Source organism: Electrophorus electricus, chromosome 5 (genome assembly GCF_041902795.1).
Source record: "Electrophorus electricus isolate QZ-2024a chromosome 5, ASM4190279v1, whole genome shotgun sequence".
Taxonomy (NCBI): Eukaryota; Metazoa; Chordata; class Actinopteri; order Gymnotiformes; family Gymnotidae; genus Electrophorus; species Electrophorus electricus.
In genome coordinates this window covers 28,669,030-28,688,916 of record NC_137501.1, presented here as the reverse complement: position 1 = coordinate 28,688,916, position 19,887 = coordinate 28,669,030, and the positions used below count along the sequence as shown (strand labels likewise).

General features: G+C 44.4%; 3 protein-coding genes across 12 annotated transcripts in view; 1 reads left to right on the top strand and 2 right to left on the bottom strand.

The window, feature by feature from the left end:
• Positions 1-107: 107 nt before the first annotated feature.
• Positions 108-6,935, bottom strand: sh3d19 (SH3 domain containing 19). 2 transcript variants are annotated; one of them, XM_035529882.2, is made up of 14 exons: positions 6,189-6,935; positions 5,893-6,003; positions 5,503-5,591; positions 4,731-4,771; positions 4,180-4,408; positions 3,854-3,922; positions 3,566-3,718; positions 3,356-3,416; positions 2,971-3,101; positions 2,792-2,862; positions 2,433-2,653; positions 1,540-1,586; positions 969-1,155; positions 108-813 (listed from the first exon to the last, which is right to left on the bottom strand). In XM_035529882.2, the coding sequence occupies exons 1-14, from the start codon at positions 6,745-6,747 to the stop codon at positions 803-805; spliced, it is 1,980 nt and encodes a 659-aa protein (XP_035385775.1). In that variant the 5' UTR covers positions 6,748-6,935; the 3' UTR covers positions 108-802. The 2 variants fall into 2 exon arrangements, with proteins under 2 accessions (XP_035385775.1, XP_081570815.1); XM_081714689.1 differs by lacking the exons at positions 108-813; positions 2,433-2,653 and having other exon boundaries at positions 975-1,155; positions 6,189-6,887.
• A 136-nt stretch (positions 6,936-7,071) lies between these two features.
• On the bottom strand, positions 7,072-16,550 carry LOC113582227 (uncharacterized). 7 transcript variants are annotated; one of them, XM_081714693.1, is made up of 7 exons: positions 16,178-16,550; positions 14,749-15,001; positions 11,501-11,540; positions 8,825-8,865; positions 8,664-8,709; positions 7,986-8,122; positions 7,072-7,211 (listed from the first exon to the last, which is right to left on the bottom strand). In XM_081714693.1, the coding sequence occupies exons 2-7, from the start codon at positions 14,819-14,821 to the stop codon at positions 7,078-7,080; spliced, it is 471 nt and encodes a 156-aa protein (XP_081570819.1). In that variant the 5' UTR covers positions 14,822-15,001; positions 16,178-16,550; the 3' UTR covers positions 7,072-7,077. The 7 variants fall into 7 exon arrangements, 5 of the variants coding, with proteins under 5 accessions (XP_081570819.1, XP_081570817.1, XP_035385774.1 ...); XM_081714691.1 differs by lacking the exon at positions 16,178-16,550 and adding an exon at positions 15,560-15,828 and having other exon boundaries at positions 14,749-14,893; XM_035529881.2 differs by lacking the exon at positions 16,178-16,550 and adding an exon at positions 15,002-15,506 and having other exon boundaries at positions 14,749-14,893.
• fhip1aa (FHF complex subunit HOOK interacting protein 1Aa) overlaps positions 15,996-19,887 on the top strand; it is a 23,061-nt gene continuing 19,169 nt past the window's right edge. The window contains exon 1 of one of the 3 annotated variants that reach the window (XM_081714683.1): positions 15,996-16,196. The gene's annotated coding sequence lies outside the window, so the exon portion shown is untranslated. The remainder of the gene's footprint in view (positions 16,197-19,887) is intronic. The other 2 variants (XM_027017885.3, XM_081714681.1) reach the window with 2 other exon arrangements.

Sequence of the window (19,887 nt, the reverse complement as noted above, 5' to 3'; positions counted from 1 at the left end):
GGTTGCTGTGGAGGGGTCTTCTCACCCAGCCATGCAAAATACAGCAGAACCTGACGTACTTAATAGGTCCCAACTTGGGTCGCAGAGATTGAGTTAGAGTTCTGGGATGCAGTTTTTATGGTAATTGTTTTATTTTTTAACTATAATAGTGTTTCAAGTACATGTTTTAGTGTATAGTAAAAGAGACTGTAGAACAACTACATGTTTGTTTGAATTTGGCTACATGTTAACAGTTGGCAAAGAGGTATAATAAGCAGATAAATTTGCATTATATGGTGAAAGATTCTTCCATAATAAATACTGTAAATGAAACCACCTGTGTTGCTTACACAGTGTTGATTTTCCCGGCCTTGACTCTTGCCTAGGTGATCTTGGTATTATCACTGCCTTTTGTGGAAGTGTGTTTCTTGTAGTGAATTACACTCCTGTCATTAACAGGTTCACAGCTTTCTTCTTTTTCAAGTGACAAGTGTTAGCAGTCTGTTTTCATACGCATGCACAAAAACCCAAACCCTTAAAAGTCTGGATGCTATCACTCATTGGGAAGAACACCTTATGGGCTAGAAAATGTTCACATTTTTATATATGTCTCAAGTACGTGTGCGACAGGTAACATATATATCCTCTGAAGGATATATCAGCGGTGCCGTCCGGTGGGTAGTGTTTTCGTGCTCTCCGTACCCATAGCACAATGGTTGGTAGGTTCAGTAGAACAAAAATATGGGTAGTTTAAGGCAATGATACAGGAGTGGTAACTAGTATGAGTCCAGTGCCATTTTTCCTTTGATCTACCCCCACAACTTTAGGAACCACCTTCACAGAAGAAGAGGGGGGGGGGGGGGGGAAGTAGCCAGTGAATGGATTTAATTTTCATATCAAAAGTTTTCACAAATTTAATAGAACTGATTCTATGCTTCGTGACAGACGCCCGTTTTTTCCGCGACCATGGGCTGGCAGCGGTGTAGTACCTGAGCAGGGCTGTATGAAGGCCGAGGGGAAGAGGCCCTCTCTGCCGTTCAGCCTGCCACTGCTCCACTCCTCGTCAATGTGAGCCGTCACCAAGATCAGATCCCCCTGTCGGAACGGCAGGTCTTCCTCCGTTTCTGCATTGAAGTCATACAGAGCCACCGCCCACTCGACACCTTGGGTGGCAGCCTAGACAGACAGACACACACGATAGCTTAGCAAACGTCAAAAACTACTAGGCGCCATTTAGGCGCTGGATTACATTTGGTCAGTCACTGCCTATAAGGGCAATATACACCTAAAACATCATAAGAGAATTAATCAGATTAATTAATTCAGAGACATGTCCAAAGACTATTTTAAGGAACAAACAGGACACAGGAGAGTCCTGGGAATTTCCTGGGAACCAAGAACTCATGAGAAATGTAACCGGGAAACGCAGGCCTGTTGATGCATTTTACATTTGAGCTTAAATCCCCACGTCGGTCGGTCAGCATTGTGTCATTTCATGGGTCATGAGTACTATATTAAGGTATTTTACAGTGCACGGCCAGCAGGTGGCGCTGTGGATACCTGACTGGGTGTAGGAGTATCTTGTATTTTGGGTGAGCCTGCCATCCCTGTCGAGACAAAAAGAGAACAATGTTAAGAGTCTTGGGTGTGACGGGGCTGTCAGAGCAGTTTTTTTGCGATTCTGTCTCTAGATATTGTAGCCGTGTAGTTATGTAGCTCAATACCGTTTTATTTTCCACCGTGCTCTCCGAAATATGTCTACCGTGAAAGGACGTATAAACATGTTTGTATTGATCTGAATTTTATTTAAAGCTGTAAGTTTTCCTTTGCCTTTTTAATCGCATCTGTTTTGAGTCATAAGGATTTATCACCAAAATGTATAAAAATATTTGTATATAAATTAGTTTTGTTTTTTTTTTTAGTTTTTTTTTTTAAAATCTATAAAGTGCAGCTCACATGAGAAGAATCAGATTGCTCAGTAGCCCCTGAATGAAGCAGATTACGCGCCACAGAGCAGGTGCCTAACATGGATGACCACTAGGTGTCAGTATAATGGTTTCATAACGTGAAAAAGAATCACCGGAAAAAAAATGACTTATTACTCCTTTAAGTTCTTTTTCCAAGGTCAAAGCAAAGACTCACAGACATGCTGCGTGTACAGCATGTATAAAGTCACAGGCTCATCTGAAAACAGTTATGTGATTTTTTTTTTCCTCCCCTGATGGTGGTTAAGGATAGAGGATGGATCAGTTCTGTGTAGCTGTTCCTAGATCAGGTGTAGGCACAAACTAAGGGCCACAGCTGAGACCAAGACAAACACACACACACATTCTTCAAATACCAGTAAAAGGAGTGAAGGCCTCACACACACACACAAACACATTCACTCTGTGGACGCTGTCGGAAGGACCCGAGTATAAAGTGAGGAGTGTGGGTTTGACTTGCGGCCCTACCAGGCAGAGCGACCCTGCTCTGCCTCTGTTCTGCAGGGGGAGGAAGGTCCTCTACCACTTCCACAAAGTTGAGAGGGAAGATGCCCACATGACCACCGAGCTCGCCCAGGGCCCACTCTTCTCCCAGGTACTCCCGGAGCCGGATCACGTTGCCCTCACAGAACGTGAGCTCGTCGCTTTGTTCGCCCTCGAAATCGAACCTTGCCACACACCGTGGACCGCTGCACACAACACCCAACGAAGCGGCTGAGGTTTAGCTCGGGGGTTGGACAGGAACAGGTAAAACTGTCCTCAGAAGGGGAAAAACAAAACAAACAAACCGGTTCTTTCTGGGTGTCGGCTCTCATCCTTTTGCTTACCTCACTGTTGCAGCTGACTGCTGTGTCCTCCTCTCATTGGTTGGTGCAACTGCAGGAGTAGTTGGGCCAGACTGATTGTAAAGAGAGATTAGTCAGAGAAAATGTTTACATTGCTGAGGCATTATGGCAGAGTGCACTGCAGACTGCTGCCCTGGCCGGCATGCAGCCCAAACTCTTACCAGAAGTTTGACGTAGTTGATGGGGAAGAAACCCTTGGTTCCTCTGCATGTTCCCATGTACCACTCCGTGTCCAGCTGCTCCACGTCACTCACTATGTCCCCAGCTCTCAGGCCGAGCTCACCCGGACCCTCTGACAACGAGAGCCGCAGAAACCCAAATCCATACAAATCAGCACGAACGACAGTACACCAAATCCAACTTGCCAGAAACCCACTCTGTGCCTGCCCGCTACCCCACTGTGGTTGCACCTGAGCCAGGGAAGGAGCGGCTACGGTCCCCTCCTCTCCTGGCTCAAGTGGGCGGTGGTACCCGAGGGACTCGGCGGTCCGTGAGAGGGGCCGCTACTTCTCTGAACCGCCAGTACCGGACGGGACTGGCTGTTACCTGGAGTGAAGTCATACAGGGCTTGCACCTGCAGACTGTAGTCTTCCACGGAACGGCTCTCCTGCAGAGGAATACCGACATGCATCAAATTCCATTGCCAAAGGACATGGAGAAAATGGAATACAAATAGCATAAAAAAAAAAAAAAAAATGCAACCTGTCTGAATTATTTTTTTAGCCCAGGTTGATCATTGTTGCCGTCATTGGTTACCTGTGGAACTGGATTGTCTGCATAGTGAGAGTAGTTAGTCAGTGGAGTGATGATCTTCATGTAGGAGTCCTGCACCGTACCTCTGGCATCGCCCACCTGGCACTCAAACGTCCTGCTGTCTGTCTGGTTGAGCAGGACCAAGACCTCATTCTTCTGCAGTGGAGAAAGGGCAGACCTGTCAGCTCAGTGAGATTACACCGGAAAACCACCCGACGGAACCAGGAAGGGGGAACGCCAGTCACAGAAGCCCGGCTGTGGTATAGTCAGGGGCGACGGCTGAGGTCCTACCTGAAAGGAAAGCTCTCCTGTACGAGTGCCGTTGTAGTCAAACTGAGCGATGCCGTGGGGGATTTCCAGCTACGTTGCCACACAGGGAAAACAAGGAAAACACAAAGCAAGTCATTATCTTACTCTGAACACAACCAAGAGGAATGAAACTTCAGGATTTTGCTAGGGTCAAGGCTGGGGTCAACCACCTTCACTCATTCATACAGTCCATTCATTTTACTATACAAGAAACACATTTTCCTTTACGGAAATGGTCACACAGACACAGACAGCAGGGACGACCGTAGAGAAGACGCCCACACACACAGTAGTAGGAACTCGCTCACCGTGTAGCTGTTGTAGAGGTGATGGCCAGGGTTGGGTCTTGGGGGAAGCACGGGGCCCTTCCTCGACGGTTTGTGGCTCTGTCTATGTTGCATCTGGGATGGGGGGTGCAGCGGCACCCCCTGCTGGAGAGGAGCTCGCTGGTAGCTGTCTCTGCGTGGCGGCAGAGGCCGAGCTGGTCCGGTTTTAGCTGGAGGAGGCCGGGGGGGGGGGACCTTACCCCCACTGGGGCTGATGGATCAGAACAACAATGAACAAGGGCTCACACAGCACCTGGGCAGATGTCTGCGTGCCATATCACCATGCAGAGCAAGTTTAATTAGTCTGAAACTTGGAGATCTCAGAAACTGACCAGTCATTGTAGACAAAAAAAAAAAAAAAAGATTAATAGAGCAGAAATAAATAAAGTAGTTATATTTAATGTGTACTTCGTTGCCAATAAAGAAAAATTAAACAATAAACTATTAACATGACGTAAATGAGGTCCGTTCATCGCTGGCCTCTGTATGTTTAAGCCGTAAATCTGTTTCTAAGAAGGAAAACCATATCTCACCGGGTGGGTAGAGTCAGATCGGCTGCTCCACCAAAGGGATCCTGAATCAAACAGAACCAAAGCAGCAGTCAGAGCTGCGCTACCCCACTGAAGCCCTACGGCTCGGACCTCATTGGGCAGCCGCAGTTAGCATCATACTACTCAGCCAATCCCAGTACTCGTCTCATACCTTTCACAGGGGAGACAGGCGCTTGTGCGTGAACAAAGCCCTGCACAAGCAAATTACTTCAGCAAACTAATTCGTCACAGAGCATCCACCAGAAATTGGCAGTCAATATTGAAAGTGTCCTTTATATTACTGTGAAGTTTGTACATCCGTCCCTATATACAATCAGCCACGGGTGTAGTTTGTACATGTAGTTTGTGTAATTTGTTCTAGTTCCATTTGAGCACAACATTCACACACATTCACGTGCTGTGCGATAGTGAATATGTGATTAAAACAGTATAATCTCCACACACTGAACAGGGAGGTAAAGTCCAGTGCAGACTCTCGGTAATAGGGGCATAAAAGGAGTTTTGCAAGACTTGGCAACTTCAGTCCTTTCGCACGTTTCAGCGTCTGAAAGGGACGCTGAGTGAAATCCCAGAAGAACCGCTAGCATTTTCTACAGCTTTAAAGAACGGAGACGATCCTTGCATTTACTGGGTGTTAAACAAAGCGAAGCAAAGGCTTTGTTAGCTGGTGTTTCTCACAGGACACGGTCTCAGGCTAAACAAGACACACACACACACACACCCCCTCACTCACTCTCAGTCTTTCTCAGCTTACCCAGCGTGTGGATTTCAATGGCAGGGGGGTGCCACCCACTGCTCCCTGGATAGCAAGAGGAGGTGTAAAGTCTGATGCTTTCTGTTCAACTGTGAAACAGTGCAGTCATTAATTCAGCGCTGACAAAAGCTTGTTCCAGTCAAAGTACCTGCAGCCTAACTACCGTAAACCTATGAAATCTCACACGTTTTAAAAAGGTACAATAATCAGAATAATAAATGATAAAAGCTGCATAATAAACTATACAAATAGTCAAGTCATACTGAAGCGGAGCCTCCCATGTCATGTGCATACTGTACAGGTAACAGGTAGCAGCTACAGGACTGGCCTGCACACTGTACAGGTAAGAGTTACAGGACTGCCCCTGTATGATGGCATACGAGTACTGACATTTGTTGCTTGTACTAGGCACTCTGATAACAGTGGGCCTCCTGCTGATTGGCTGCGTGCTCAGTGCCGGGGGGAAGAGCCCTCCGTGTGATGGCTTTGCAGAGCCATTACCTGGAGGAGGGAGAACCGGGTCATATCCAAGTTACATTACGGCCAACTTGAGAGTGAGAAAGGAGCTCCCTTAACAATAATGATACCTTATAAATAGTGATAACAGTAATGGTAATACGAATGACTCTGGTAACAGTAAGTAACATGATTTGCAGTATGCCTAAGGCTTTCCTGTGCAGACTTACTACTAGGCAAATCCACATAGCTGTTCTCCACCAGCGTCCGAGTGGCGTTCCGGAGCAAGCCAGGGGAATTGTGGTTATTCAGTTGCAGCAGCTCTTTACTGGGCATTACTGGAGGAGGAGGACCTTTTATGACCACCTCCTCTTCCTGGGAACTTAGGTTCTTAGATCGCAGCAGAGAGGGTCGAGGCGGAAGCAGGCAGGCAGTCTTAACGGGGGGTTTGGGTTTGGACTCCTCCCTGGAGCCTAGGGAGGGTTTTCTGGGAGGAAGTGGTCTGGGGGCAGAAACTGGAAGGTGATCCTGAGCTGGTCCTGGAGCTGGGGAGGACAGTGCAATATCCACGTTCTCGTAGACATTTTCATGAGCGGCTGCTGCCTCTTCTTCTGCAGGTCTGCTGACCGTAGGCCGAGGGGCGACGGAGGGTTTGGGCGGCGCCACCGGCGTTTTGGAGTAAATGTTGCGGGGCCGAGGTGAAGGGGTGGCGGCTTCGTCTGAGCCCGTCTGCCTCTCGAACGCCTGGATCCTAGCCCGAATGTTACGGTCGTTGTGAAGCGCCGTCATGTTCTCAATTAGGTCCTCTCCACCCTTTTCACTCTGGTCTTCTTGCTTTGCTTCAGAGCAAGACGGGTCAAGTGGAGGGTCGGAACCAAAAGCCTCTAACAGTTCTTTTAGATACGGACCTGACGGGCCTGTAGCATTCTCCAGGGAGGGGACAGGGTCACGGTCCTGCAGCTGAACAAGGGTCTGAACTTTGACCTCGTTGGTGACCGCCTTTCTGTGTTTGGATCGAGGGTGGGGCTCAGGAAATGGCGTCTTATAATGCTCAGAGGCCTGTAACTGGACAGTGGGAACGTCACAGAAATGAGTGAATGCCGTACTGATGTGGATTGGTCAGTGTGTGGCTGGCTGGCACTGGCTTTGGGCTCTGTGTGGGTCAGCAGGAGGGTCTGTGTCCAGTGTAGGTCCGCCGGCTTTAGATGTGGTCAGTGGTTTTGGTAATGATGGCCTGGGCTTCCCCACCAAGTCTACAGAAGCAGAACAACTGGTTATTATTTCTAAAAGGAGGGTTCTGAATTATTCTTAACACTTGGTATTAAAAATAAGAACTTTCACAGATGAAGTAAATAGTTGTTTTTAAATTGAGTTTTTTTGTTTTTTTTTATTTTATTTAAAAATGCAGATACAACATCCACACACACACACTGTCACAACATACACACACACACATCTTGCTGGTCTACAGTGTATAGTCCATACAAAGACTTCTGCCACACAGTGTGTGTTACATATCTGGCAGCCCTTCACCGATAATCGGTTCCGGACCACAGGATCAATGTTGACTGGATTTTTTGGATTTTAGCTGGATCATTTATCCAGCCACATGGACCGGTGAGTGTAGGTGTTCCAGAAAAAAACTGTCTGCTGAGCGTGTCAGATTAGATGAACTTCGTCTGACCTCTAGATCCTCCGAGCACCGGTGTGTGTGTGGAAGGAAATGACAGTAAGGATTCACGCATCACGTCAGGTCAAAATAAACACCAAAAACAAAACCACACACACACACACACTTAAAAAGTACAGTAATATAATGATCTGTGTAACAGTATTAGTCCAACACAAGGTAATAAGTGTTGCTTCAATTCAGTCACTAAGCTAAAGGAACATAGTCAAACACACGCAAAGCAAAATCTCAACACGTCTCACACACACATACACACACACACACACGCACACACACACACACACACACACACGCACGCGTCTGTCTAAACCCTGCATTACAGGAATGATCACTCCACCTGGTCGGAGACAGGGATGCTGCTGTCCCAAACTGGCCGAGACTGACAGAGGGTGTTGCTGAAGTCCCCCTGTAGACCTTGCAAACCAGGAAGTGACTGGCAGTGGCTCTACAGATAGGATCCGTATCTCTGGCTGCCTGAAAAATCAAACCGTGTCCTCCAAATAGTTAACGTGGAAGAAGCAACTCGACATTTAAACACAGAAACCCGTTTGAAAGAAAAGAAAGTTTCATGCAACATTCATGTGAGAAGGAATGACCGCTACGTAAAAAAAGTCAGAACATCTGTGTGTAAATTAGAAAAATGTGTGAGGTGCCATATAAAGGCACGGAGGATCTGTGAATCATTTGGAAAATTAATATTTTGAACAATGAATGCTTTTATGTTTCACCAGAAACCCTGAAGTGCACTCTGGCCTACTCTCCCAACACTGAAAACAAGCTTTTATCTTTCACTTTGAATTACTTTTAATTGTTTTAATCACTATTATTATTTTATATGTTTAGTACAAATATTTGCCTTGAACAGCTGAACAGTCGTTGGAGTCACATTCATATAAGGGAGCAGACATTTCAATGCATGAGCGCTTGTCAAATAAAAAGATAAAAAGATGTAGAAACAGAAAAGTAAAATGTGACCTGCTGGGTTTGGTTGCTATGGTGACGGGTGAGTTTTTACCTCCTCTGTCTGCCGTTGTCTGTCCGTGACGGCGAGCTTCTGGATGCTCACAGAGCAACATTAACAACATTAGTTGAGTACGATGCACAAAAAATACCGAGCAAAAAAAGGAAATAAATACCCAAAGAAAGACGACAGTACAATAACTCAGTTGAACCAACTTCTCTTAAATGCAGGTCTTATTGATGACAGGGCCCCTTGGCTGAAAAGAAACGAAGACAGAAAAACAAGAATAACTGTCAAACAGAAGAAGCTGATAATGGAATAAAAACTTTACACATATGCACTTATTACTATGGGGATGACAGTGTAAAGATTTTTCACAAAATTTCATCATTTTGACATTCTGTAACAAAAACAAACAAAAAAAACTACATTTGTAACATCAGAATTTAGTGCGCAATTGAGGTTAAAAAAAATTAAATAAAAACAAGAAATTAAAAACAGCCATCTAAATAACTGTGGGGTAACCCCCAAGAGTGCACCAGCAACAGAGTCAGGCAGTATGACTCTGAAGTTTAAAACCTACACAGAAAACCGTTCGAACACTTCCTGGTGTTAACAGCCACGCGCACACAGTCAAATAATCCACACCGTGCAGGTGCCAGTTTGGATTATCAACCTGTTGCAGGTTTAGTCCAATGCTGCGCTCCTAATCCTCACTGCTGCTCTGATTCACAGTGACTGGACTGTGCTGATTCAACCTTGCCAGCTAACCGGCTGCAGACACATAGCTGAAGTGCTCCGTCATAAAAAAGAGGAAGGAGAGAGAGAGAGAGAGAAAGAGAGAGAGAGAGAGAGAGGCTCTCTGTTTTCAGAGAGAGAGAGAGAGAGAGAGAGAGAGAGAGAGAGAGAGAGAGAGAGAGAGAGAGAGAGGCTCTCTGTTTTCAATGTAACAGCTGAAACAAAAATGTGTATACTGATCTGAAGTCTGCCAGTGCCATACTGAAGAATGATAAATACTACTTAAAATATTATTGGCAACCAGTAAAAAGACCATAAGAAGAAAATTGTCTACAAATTTTGGACAATTAATTAGTTTAAGTTACAACTGAGGATGGAATATTTTACAAAATGGTGGAGAAACAGGATCTTAAATCTGCCCCATCAGGGCAATTAGTGCAAGTAAATAAGTGGCTTTGTATGTGGTACATGTGAAGTGTTGTGTAATACAGTGTAATCTCGTGTATTTGTTAAATGTGAGGGATTAGATATAATGTCTGAATTCCATAGAAGATTATCTGATGTAGATGATTTGTTTTTTGTTTTTTTTATTATGTTTCTCATGTTTGTATTTGTTTTATCCCCTGGATGTTATCCAGTGCTAATTGTGAAGTGAGAAAAAATAAAGTTAAACTTAAAATAACATAGCCTGTCAGCAGCCATAAAAGAACAGTTAGCTCACTGCAGACACAACTAACTAAAGGCAGGCAAAAAAAAAACTTCTTAATGGACTTTATTTGATATTAGCAGTGCTGGGTAAAGTGCAGGACAGGGGAAACTGATCCTAGATCAGTGTAAGAAGGTCTCCAATTTATGGAGATTTACACATTCACATTTTCCACTGACAACAGGCTACACCTCACCACCATGGGTTTATGCCATTTTAATACTGTAGCCACTTGAGGCATTTTAGTGTATTTCAAATGTAAACAAAATTTGTGTGTGTGTGTGTGTGTGTGTGTGTGTGTGTGTGTCTGTGTGTATGTGTTGCTGTTTGCCATGATAGCTTCATGCTCTGAACCGTGAGGAACTGTGTGTCTGACACAGACAGTGGATAGACAGGGTGATAGATAGGGTGATAGATAGGGTGATAGATAGGGTGATAGATAGGGTGATAGACAGGGTGATAGACAGGGTGATAGACAGGGTGATAGACAGGGTGATAGATAGGGTGATAGATAGGGTGATAGATAGGGTGATAGACAGGGTGATAGACAGGGTGATAGACAGGGTGATAGATAGGGTGATAGATAGGGTGATAGACAGGGTGATAGACAGGGTGATAGACAGGGTGATAGATAGGGTGATAGACAGGGTGATAGACAGGGTGATAGACAGGGTGATAGATAGGGTGATAGACAGGGTGATAGACAGGGTGATAGACAGGGTGATAGATAGGGTGATAGATAGGGTGATAGACAGGGTGATAGACAGGGTGATAGATAGGGTGATAGACAGGGTGATAGACAGGGTGATAGGGTGATAGGGTGATAGACAGGGTGATAGACAGGGTGATAGACAGGGTGATAGACAGGGTGATAGATAGGGTGATAGACAGGGTGATAGACAGGGTGATAGACAGGGTGATAGACAGGGTGATAGACAGGGTGATAGACAGGGTGATAAACTAACCAAAACACTAGTCTTTAATACCAATGAAATGACACACCAGCAGGTCCTTCCTTTCTAGCACTAGCATGGACACACTTTTTTAAAGACCAGTATAAGAATCACTGTGGTTCCTAATTCACAAAAACCTATCAAACTCTGTATCTGGCAAGATCAGCGTACTGTCTGCCACCTCGACAGTCACACGAACACATAAGCACATAAACACAGAGGGCTGCCAAGGTAACGTTGTAAGCATTTTTGAGGCTGCAGCACTGGACACAGTCGCGTGACATCGTTAGAAATCGGCCGTGCGCCGAGAGTCCTCATTTCCTTTGTGGTCACCACCAGTATTTAACTAAAACCATGAAGGACTTTTTGCAACTCAGACTTCAGCTGCATAGCTGAAGTATTTTGTCATGGAGAGAGGGGGAGGAAGAAGAGAGGGAGGACAGAGAGAGAGAAAGAGAGAGTGTTTCATATTCTGATTAAGCAGGATGTCTTACCTTGAATTTAAGCATTCTAGTTGAGCTCTTTCTGTTTGTTCTGTGGAAGAGAGAGGGAGAGTGAGTGTTTTTTAAGCCAAAAAACCAGCACTACCACTCTGTAAAGGCCTCCTCCCAAACTCACGGAGCCTGCCAGCACCGTGTTCAGACCCCAGGCCGTGAGCCAGCACTGGGGGCCTCCAGCGCGACACTCTAGGAGAACAATTCTTCATCCACATTTCAAGTACAAAGACACACATCCAGCCTAGCTGTTCTCCTCTCTCAGTGTGAACGTGGATAAACATGAGATAGACACATTGCACAGCTTAGGCCCAAAACAAAACTCCAGCTTGAGACATTGAAGCCTAACTTGAAGCTGTGTGCGGGAAACACTGAATAAACCAACTGGAGCAGTCCTAACAGCCCAAGTGGCAGCTGGCCCCTGACCGCTAGCTCTGTAGGCAGTGCGGCCCCTGACCATTCCCATTGTGTGCTTTGTTCTAGTAAAACCTGTTTAAAACATGACAGCCCTGACTGAAGCTGCCCAGAGACACAGAGATTGGTCTCCGGCCCTGGTCTGGGTCCAAACCCAGCGGTACCTGCAGCTTCCGCGTTTCCTTGCTACCTCAGCTCGTCCTACATGCCGGAAGGTCTTGCGTGGCTGATGTGTCGAACATGCCACATGTGGCATGTTGGAAAGAGACTAATTACATTTCTTTGAAGGTGGGAGCTGCAAGACAGAATGCTACACACTCCGTATCCTTCAGGCTTCGGTGCGCAGCATAGCTCTGAGACTTTTCACATGGTTTTAGATTATACTACAGCACACTGAATGTACACATGCATATAATAATTCAGGTTAGTGGGTCCACTGTGTGTGTAGGAAAAACACATGTAAAGGAGAAGCAGGCACATTATAAACACATTTGGTCCAGGTGATAACATTTGCATTGCAGAATTTCACCCATTGGGTTTGGCTGTCCGTTGTACGCGCGCGCAATTCTGTGACATCAGAAGCGTCACACAGCCGATCCTAAGCAAACAGCAGCGTCATGAGGAGTTAAATGAGCAGACTGGTTTTATAAACAGTATAAAGTTACAGCTGATCACATCAATACAGCCACAGGTGAATAGTCACCCACAGTAATAGAGTCTGTGCGTACTTTGTGACAGGTCCAACAGACCTGCAAAGGCAAGCTTCTTCATCCCTGTGTGTGTGTGTGTGTGTGTGTGTGTGTGTGTGTGAGAGAGAGAGAGATAAACACAGTAACAAAAAGGTGAAATCAATGTCTTTTTCCAACAGCATTTGAAGAGAGGTTTAAACCAAACCTTAAAGTTATGTTAAAGGTTTTCAGAACACTAGAAAACAAATGTACTACACCCACAAAACATAACAGAATAGCACTATTTTTAACTGCATCAATACAGATAAGCTAAAGAGACCATATTGTTTGCATCCCAAATTATATATATACACTTTTTTGCAAACTAAAAAGAAGAAAATGGCACCTTTAACTATAGACATCATTTCCTTCACAAAGAACAAGTGACAAATCAGAGACTGTCCTACCTGAGTTGAGGTACAACTCAAAAATTCAAAATAGCATCTGCAGATACCAAACAAATCTAATATTCCACCAAACCACTTTTCAGCCTTCAAACATGTAGGAATATGTGTTTGAAGAAGGAAGCTAGGAGGTAGCAAATGGGGCTGGCCTTGTTTGAATTTAACCAATGAGCTTGGATGGAATGTGCTCAATCAGGAAATACAACTAGCAGTGTCTTGGTAATGGCTCACTAAAATTAAACTTAGCCACTAAGGTTATTGGCATCTTGTGTGTTAAAAAGATAACATGAAAAATGGTGACTTTATTTGAATAAATTCCTTTTACTGGGTGTGTTACAGCTTTTGTACAAAGTATTTCATGCCTTCTACTGAGAAAGCAAAGTTAAGATTAACATTTTATAGAATGTCATTTTATAACCTTATAATGTCAATGTCAGAGAGTAGATTACTTTAGAGTGTAAAACAGCTGTAAAGTTTTGCTAATATTTTGTACATGTTGTATTCAGAAACTGGGACCACACCCAAAAGACAAACACGTATCCATTCACATTTGGTGGCTACTCTCTGGCTCGGATGAAGTTCTTTTTAATTGTCAGGATATGTAGATTTAATTATACATTAACACTTAAACGTAAAGAAATCACATTGCTATTCATTAAAAGCAGTTTCCAGATCAATTTCTTATACCCATTTTAACACACATTTATACATCTTGCAGAAATTGCAGTAAACAAATATTCTTTGTTTATAACAAATGGCTCATTGCTCAATCCTGATGCACAGAGAGAGAGAGAGAGAGCGAGAGAGAGAAAGAGAGGGGGAGAAAGGGAATGAGGGAGAGGCAGAGAGAGAGGGAGAAAGGGAGGGGGAGAGATACAGAGACAGAGAGAGAGTTCTGCCTGCTTATTTTCTGTGAACACTTTGTTAACTTTGGTACAGAGAAAGATGCTATATAACTGTACCTAATAATAATAATAATAATAATAATAATAATAAAACAGTAGTGCAGTGTTCCCTGCAGTGCCGGACACTCCTGTGTCATCATTCAGCAGGGATGAATCGGTAATGAACTGTTCCAGCTGCAGCTGTGAACTTGTGTCCAGAGACAAAACGTTAAGTTCTTTACGCTTCTCCCCCCAGCAGTGATCTGGTGGGGAACAGCGCTGTAGTTTCATGCTGTCGAGGAGCTCTCTCACCGGCTGCGGCGAACGCAGCTGTCTGTCGGGCTCTCTCCGTCCTCACCTGTTGCGCTCAGGATCGGGGATAGATCTCTCCCACAGCGGGGCTAACACTGGAGGCGTTTCCCTCTCCAGAACATCACTTTTTATTAAACTTATTTTGTCTCCCGTTGTCCGTCGGGTGACAGCGGGTCGAGCCGTCGTGTAATAACGAATAGGCTGCTTTTCCCGACTGTGCAGGACGCAGCCTACATTGTCCTGGATACCATAGAATTAAACTGAGGAAATGGAGGTCATTTCTTTGTTATTTAAACTGAAAAGTGTAGTTTTTATTATTCATGTGTCCAAGCCCCATGAGCTCAAGGGGACGTGTTGTTTATGTGCTGGAAAAACAAGCGGGCTAAGGAGCGAAACGAGGAGCAGTTCTGCATGATAAGAAACGTCCAAAAAACTCCAGACGACACAATGCGGAGTTCAGAGATCAACACTAACAGACAACAGGAAGGTTAGGCGGCAAGGCTTACCTGAATTTCCACTCCGCGGAGCACAGACGTTTCGAAATTCCTCAGTGTCCTCGTCGCGTCTGTCCCCAGCCATCGGGTCGCGTCGCTGTGCAGACGGATAAAGCGCTAGAAAGGCACCCGGGGAGCGCAGCACCTGTGCCAGCCACTGACAGAGGGCGCAAAAACAGACGGCGGAACCGCTTTATGTCGCCTCAGTGGAAAGAACGCTTTGGCAAAACTTTGTGGAAGGAAACATGACGTTCGAAGGCAATACCTGGAAAGAGAAAAGGAAAGGGTATTCACACGGTATCGCGTGTATTGGTTTTTAGACCTACAGAAACAGAATCCCATATAAAGTCAGGACTACATAGCCTATAAGTGAGGCGATAAACGTCGATGTTTTCCGTCTATTTGATAAATGACAGCAAAGTAGGCTGGAACGATTGCAATTAACGTTAAAAGAGCGCGGGGCAGAGCCAGATCAGTTGGTTTAAAAAACAGCGACCGTTAGCTCTGCTCTCCCGGTTAGTAAATGTGCTCCTTCCACTAAGCCCAGGACATTAAAGCTCCAATATGTAATATATCGCAGAGTTGTCAGTTTACGCGGCTTGCCGGCTTGAGGGCAACATTAAACCTTGACAAAGGCAATCGACGAGTCTTACACCGTGAGTTAGTTAGCTCATGTATACGTTTGAGGGTGTTTTTTTTATTGTTTGCAAATAAAAAAAAAAACAACTCGTGTATTTTTAACAAAAATAATTCTCAACGCCAGCTAGATGCATGTGTGGCTATGTATCTTAGTCAAAGCTTAGCTCGAAAAAACATGACCGACCTGCAGCAGGACTTCTGCACCAGCCTTGGACGTGCTGTCCAGGCAGCAGACCATTTTGTCCAAAAGATGGCGACATTGCTCACACCATGAAGTTAAACAGGGCACAATATCGTTATTAAATATATGAACTCTCGAGGCCATTCTTTATTGCTGTCGCTAATTGCTTTCAGAAGAAAATCATATTCTGTGCTACTCCAAAACAAGAACAGCTAAAGCGTGTCACGTGTTTTATTAATCCTTGGTTAATAATAAAAAAAATTAATTCCGATTTTCAGTTCCTGTAATAGTTTAAACCAACTAAGTTTGTGGAATGAAAACATTTTCACCTTCAAGCGTAAATTAAGCTCCGTTTTAAAGGAAATTTAACACAGAATTCCCAGAAGCGTCATTCTCGAGTCTTCCCCACACGCTGGGAAGGAAGGAGGCGCCTGAAGGGAGAGTTACCTTCCCAAAGTCTCCCATCACTGCTCAGGTGTCAGGAAGACGTGGCGAGAACAGGGCATTATTCGTACCTAACGTCGCAGTGGTGCTCGAAGTGAGTTACCACAGAGGACATGACATAAGAACAAAACACTGTAAAAGTCGCTGGGAAAACAGACTGCCTTTCGTCGTCCACACCTGGGCAGCCTGAAGAAAGGTAAGCGATCCGACCTTGTGTTGATGTCGTCGGCCTCAGCCTCCTCGAAACTGTACAGTATTTTTCTGGCCAATTTTGTTTATTTATTTATTTAGTTTCATCTTATACAAAATTGAATGTGAACGCGGGGGTCATCTTCCGTCGAAGGAGCCCAGCGTTATTTTGTGCGTCTGTCAGGATGACGCACGTCTGGGAATTTGACGTGCTGTCGTGGTTTTCACGCCTTTGTGAGATGCTTGTCGTGCCAACGTGCTTTTCGCTGCTGTCGGGCTGCACCAATTCAGAGCACGACCGAGAGGAGTTTTAGGCCTGGTGCTCCTGACGACAAAGTAACACGATCACTTTCTGAAAATCCCCAGATTCGCACACCCACCTTAAGATCATTCGAATGCGCAGTTTTGTTTTCAGCATAGAGTTTCAGCTTTCTGAATGACCGTTCTGGAGACCAGTTTAAGTCTTAAAAATTTCCAGACCCTCTTGAATGCAAACTAAAGAAAATTACCCCCTGTTCTGCAGCTGAATCTTTGTTTAAGCTGATTACTTAAAAAAAAAACTAATCACAAATTTTTCGCTTGGACTATCTTTTATTTAAATCCTGCAAAATTGTGTCTGCACATTGAGATTACCTAAGGTGAGTTATATAGTGACAGAAAAATAAGACAGATGAAGACACACACACATCCTTGCCATCACACACTATTGCCTCATTTGCCCTTTAGAGCTGCCATTAGCTCAGTATGTAGTGACACTTCTCGTGCAGATCATCAAATCATTTTACACCCAAAACTTCACCAGTTTATGACCTGATTATAGCCACAATTCCACACCACTGTCATTCATGCATTTTGAAGTCCTGTGTTGCCTCAGATCCAAACACGCCTGAGAGAATTTCCATAACTGAGCCTCTCCCAGTGGAAAAGCTGGTTTGACTCTTTGGGTTCCTGTGCATGTGTTTTACTGTTGAAGCAGAGACCTTTTATCTGTTATATATGTTTAATCAGAGTATCAGGTGTGGTGTGGTAATATAATACAGATAAAGACGCATCATTTGTCTCCTAGGCCATCAAACTAATTGTAAGTCATTCTTTCTTAAGTAAATGTTGGTTACTCTTTGTATAATGTAAGTAACTCATTTCTTAAGTAAATGTTGGTTACTCTGTATCTAATGTAAGTCATGCATTCTTAAGTAAATGTTGGTTACTCTTTCATGCAAGTGCAGCTATAACAAACAGAAAATTGCAGTAGGATGGGTTTAATTTGGATTAAGATTATTTTCAAAATCTAAAGATGATTTATGTAGCAGTAGTTTTTCAGGTAGAACAAGCTCAAATGTCTAACAGCTGAATTAATCAAGTACAAGCTCAGTCGCCATGGCGACAGCTACTGTTTCTTTCCATTGGTTTGCTCCAGCCTGAGTCAACCTTGTCTTCTGTTTGGGATTAAAGCACACACACACACACTCAGTCTCTCTCTCTCTCTCTCTCTCTCTCTCAGACACACCTACATTAGTTTGCGTACACACCCAACCATATATTTACATACTCTCTGACTTGCATTTCTCTCACACGCAGCTGCAGTCATGTGTTTGGGGAAGATTTCTGTTGACTTATGTATTATTGAAGCGCCGTAATACTATCCTAACCCTAAAGCCACTAACCAAAAAATAAATCTGCTTGGCACTAAAAGCTTTTTGCATTTTTGTAAAATTGTTTATTCTTATATGGTGACTAACCAGTGGTGTTTGTGTCTATGCACAGGTAGCATGTATGTACACCCAAACTCCTCCATATGGACTGCCAGATATTGTATGTTGCTTTGGGGTTGGGTGGAGGTCCAGATAATTAAGAGATTGTGTAGTATCTGGTCTGTTCTCTGAGACTCGTTTTCACAGTGTTACACTGAGCTGTTTACATTCTGTAATGAATTCTGCAATGAATCAGGAGCCGGGGTAGTACTGCTAGTGAGAGGGTTGAATCCATAAAGTGGATGCACTGATCTGAGGTCTGCTCTTGTAAGTGAGAGCAGCATAAATGTGTGAAATCCTTGAGCGCTTGTGTAATATGAGTCCCTCTCCCTGAGGCTGAACAGGGTGTTCCCACATAAATGCTGCCAGTCATCTCTGTTTTTGATCCGACTAACATAATTACACCATGGGTGTGTGTGTGCAGCTACCTAGACTCTTGTGACTATATTGAGTTTTCTTCCTCTTCCTCATGCCCCCCCCCACACACACACACTCTCTCTCTCACCCCTATAACCTTGGCGTTTCTCTCTTTATAACAGACACTCCTCCCCCTTTTAACTTTATTCGAAATACACAGTCATACCACTACTGCAGGTTTCATTTCAGCTTTGGGGGAGACACTTCTCACACCACCCAACCTAACACATCATATGAGTAGTGTGAGCAGGAATTAACCCCCCCCCCCCCCCAAAAAACCCCCCAAAAAAACAAAACTATGTCTAAGACTTGAATACACACATGCACTTTTACCAGCACCCCTGAGTAAACACATAATCCGTTTGTGAGTCGTCTGAGCAAGTCTTTGCTGTTACACAGTCAGAATGCATAAGACTGCATCATCAAGACTAAGTCCAATTTTGCTCTTCGTTTAATGGCTCTGGGATTGGGTATGTCTGCCCTGGGTTACAGTCCCAGCCCCGCCCGTTACAGCCAGCCATTTTGTGTAAACCCTTTCAGATTTCAGCAAATCAAATACTTATTCAGGCATTTTTCCTTTTCCTGTGGGGGGGGGGGAGTGTCAGCTCTTCTGAGACCTTCTATGTCATGTCTGCAAGTCAGTGAGGAATTCACACATCCCTCACCTGCGAAGTTGTACTACCCAGGGTGGCTGAAGACTGAAGAGCTCTTTGTTTTCTGTCCTTCATTGGCACCTGTAGCTTTATCTTGCCATTACAGGCTTTTGTGTACACAATCACACCACAAGCTCTGCAGCCTGAACTGTGTGTGTGTGTGTGTGTGTGTGTGTGTGTGTGTGTGTGTGTGTGTGTGTGTGTGTGTGTGTATGTGTGCGTGCGTGCATTTATGTCCTCCTCATCTCTCTTGGGACTTAGAATGTCCTCTGCGATTGCTGACGTCTCCATGGTTGCAAGTTTCCACGTCAACCCTTTAGGGCATTGCAGATTCCACCTCTCAGGTGGAGAGGTGTGGTTGTTTTCCACTATCTGTAAATGAGGCTGCACTGTGTTTGCATTCATGTGCGTGTTAGTCCGCATGACCGAGTATGACTTTTTAGTTCCTATAGTGTGTTTTTTTTTGTTGTTGTTGCTTTTTCTCTTCTACAAATCGTCACCGTTACGTAATGTACTGAGTACTTAACAGTAATGTTAAAATACAGTTTGGCAAAGAAGCAGGAAGCAGCTTTTTCATGAGTTAAAACTCTTAAAACGATGGTGGCTGTTTAATGTGGTCCCCTGCACAGGAGGCCACATAAAACTGCAGAAGCCTACGTTTTGTTATTTTGTCAAGTGAGCCCATGAGTGAGTTAGTGCTGAGGACTCTTGGAGCTTTATGGTGTTATTGGTGTTTGTGGAATTCTCTAGCATGGATGATCCATACACATTATGTGCTTTTGTGAAGTGCTGTCCACTTCGGTGTGTCGTCTTGCTCTGTAATCTCATGGATTGCTGTTTTAAACTGGTTGCCAAACACCTCTCTACCCTTAGTGTC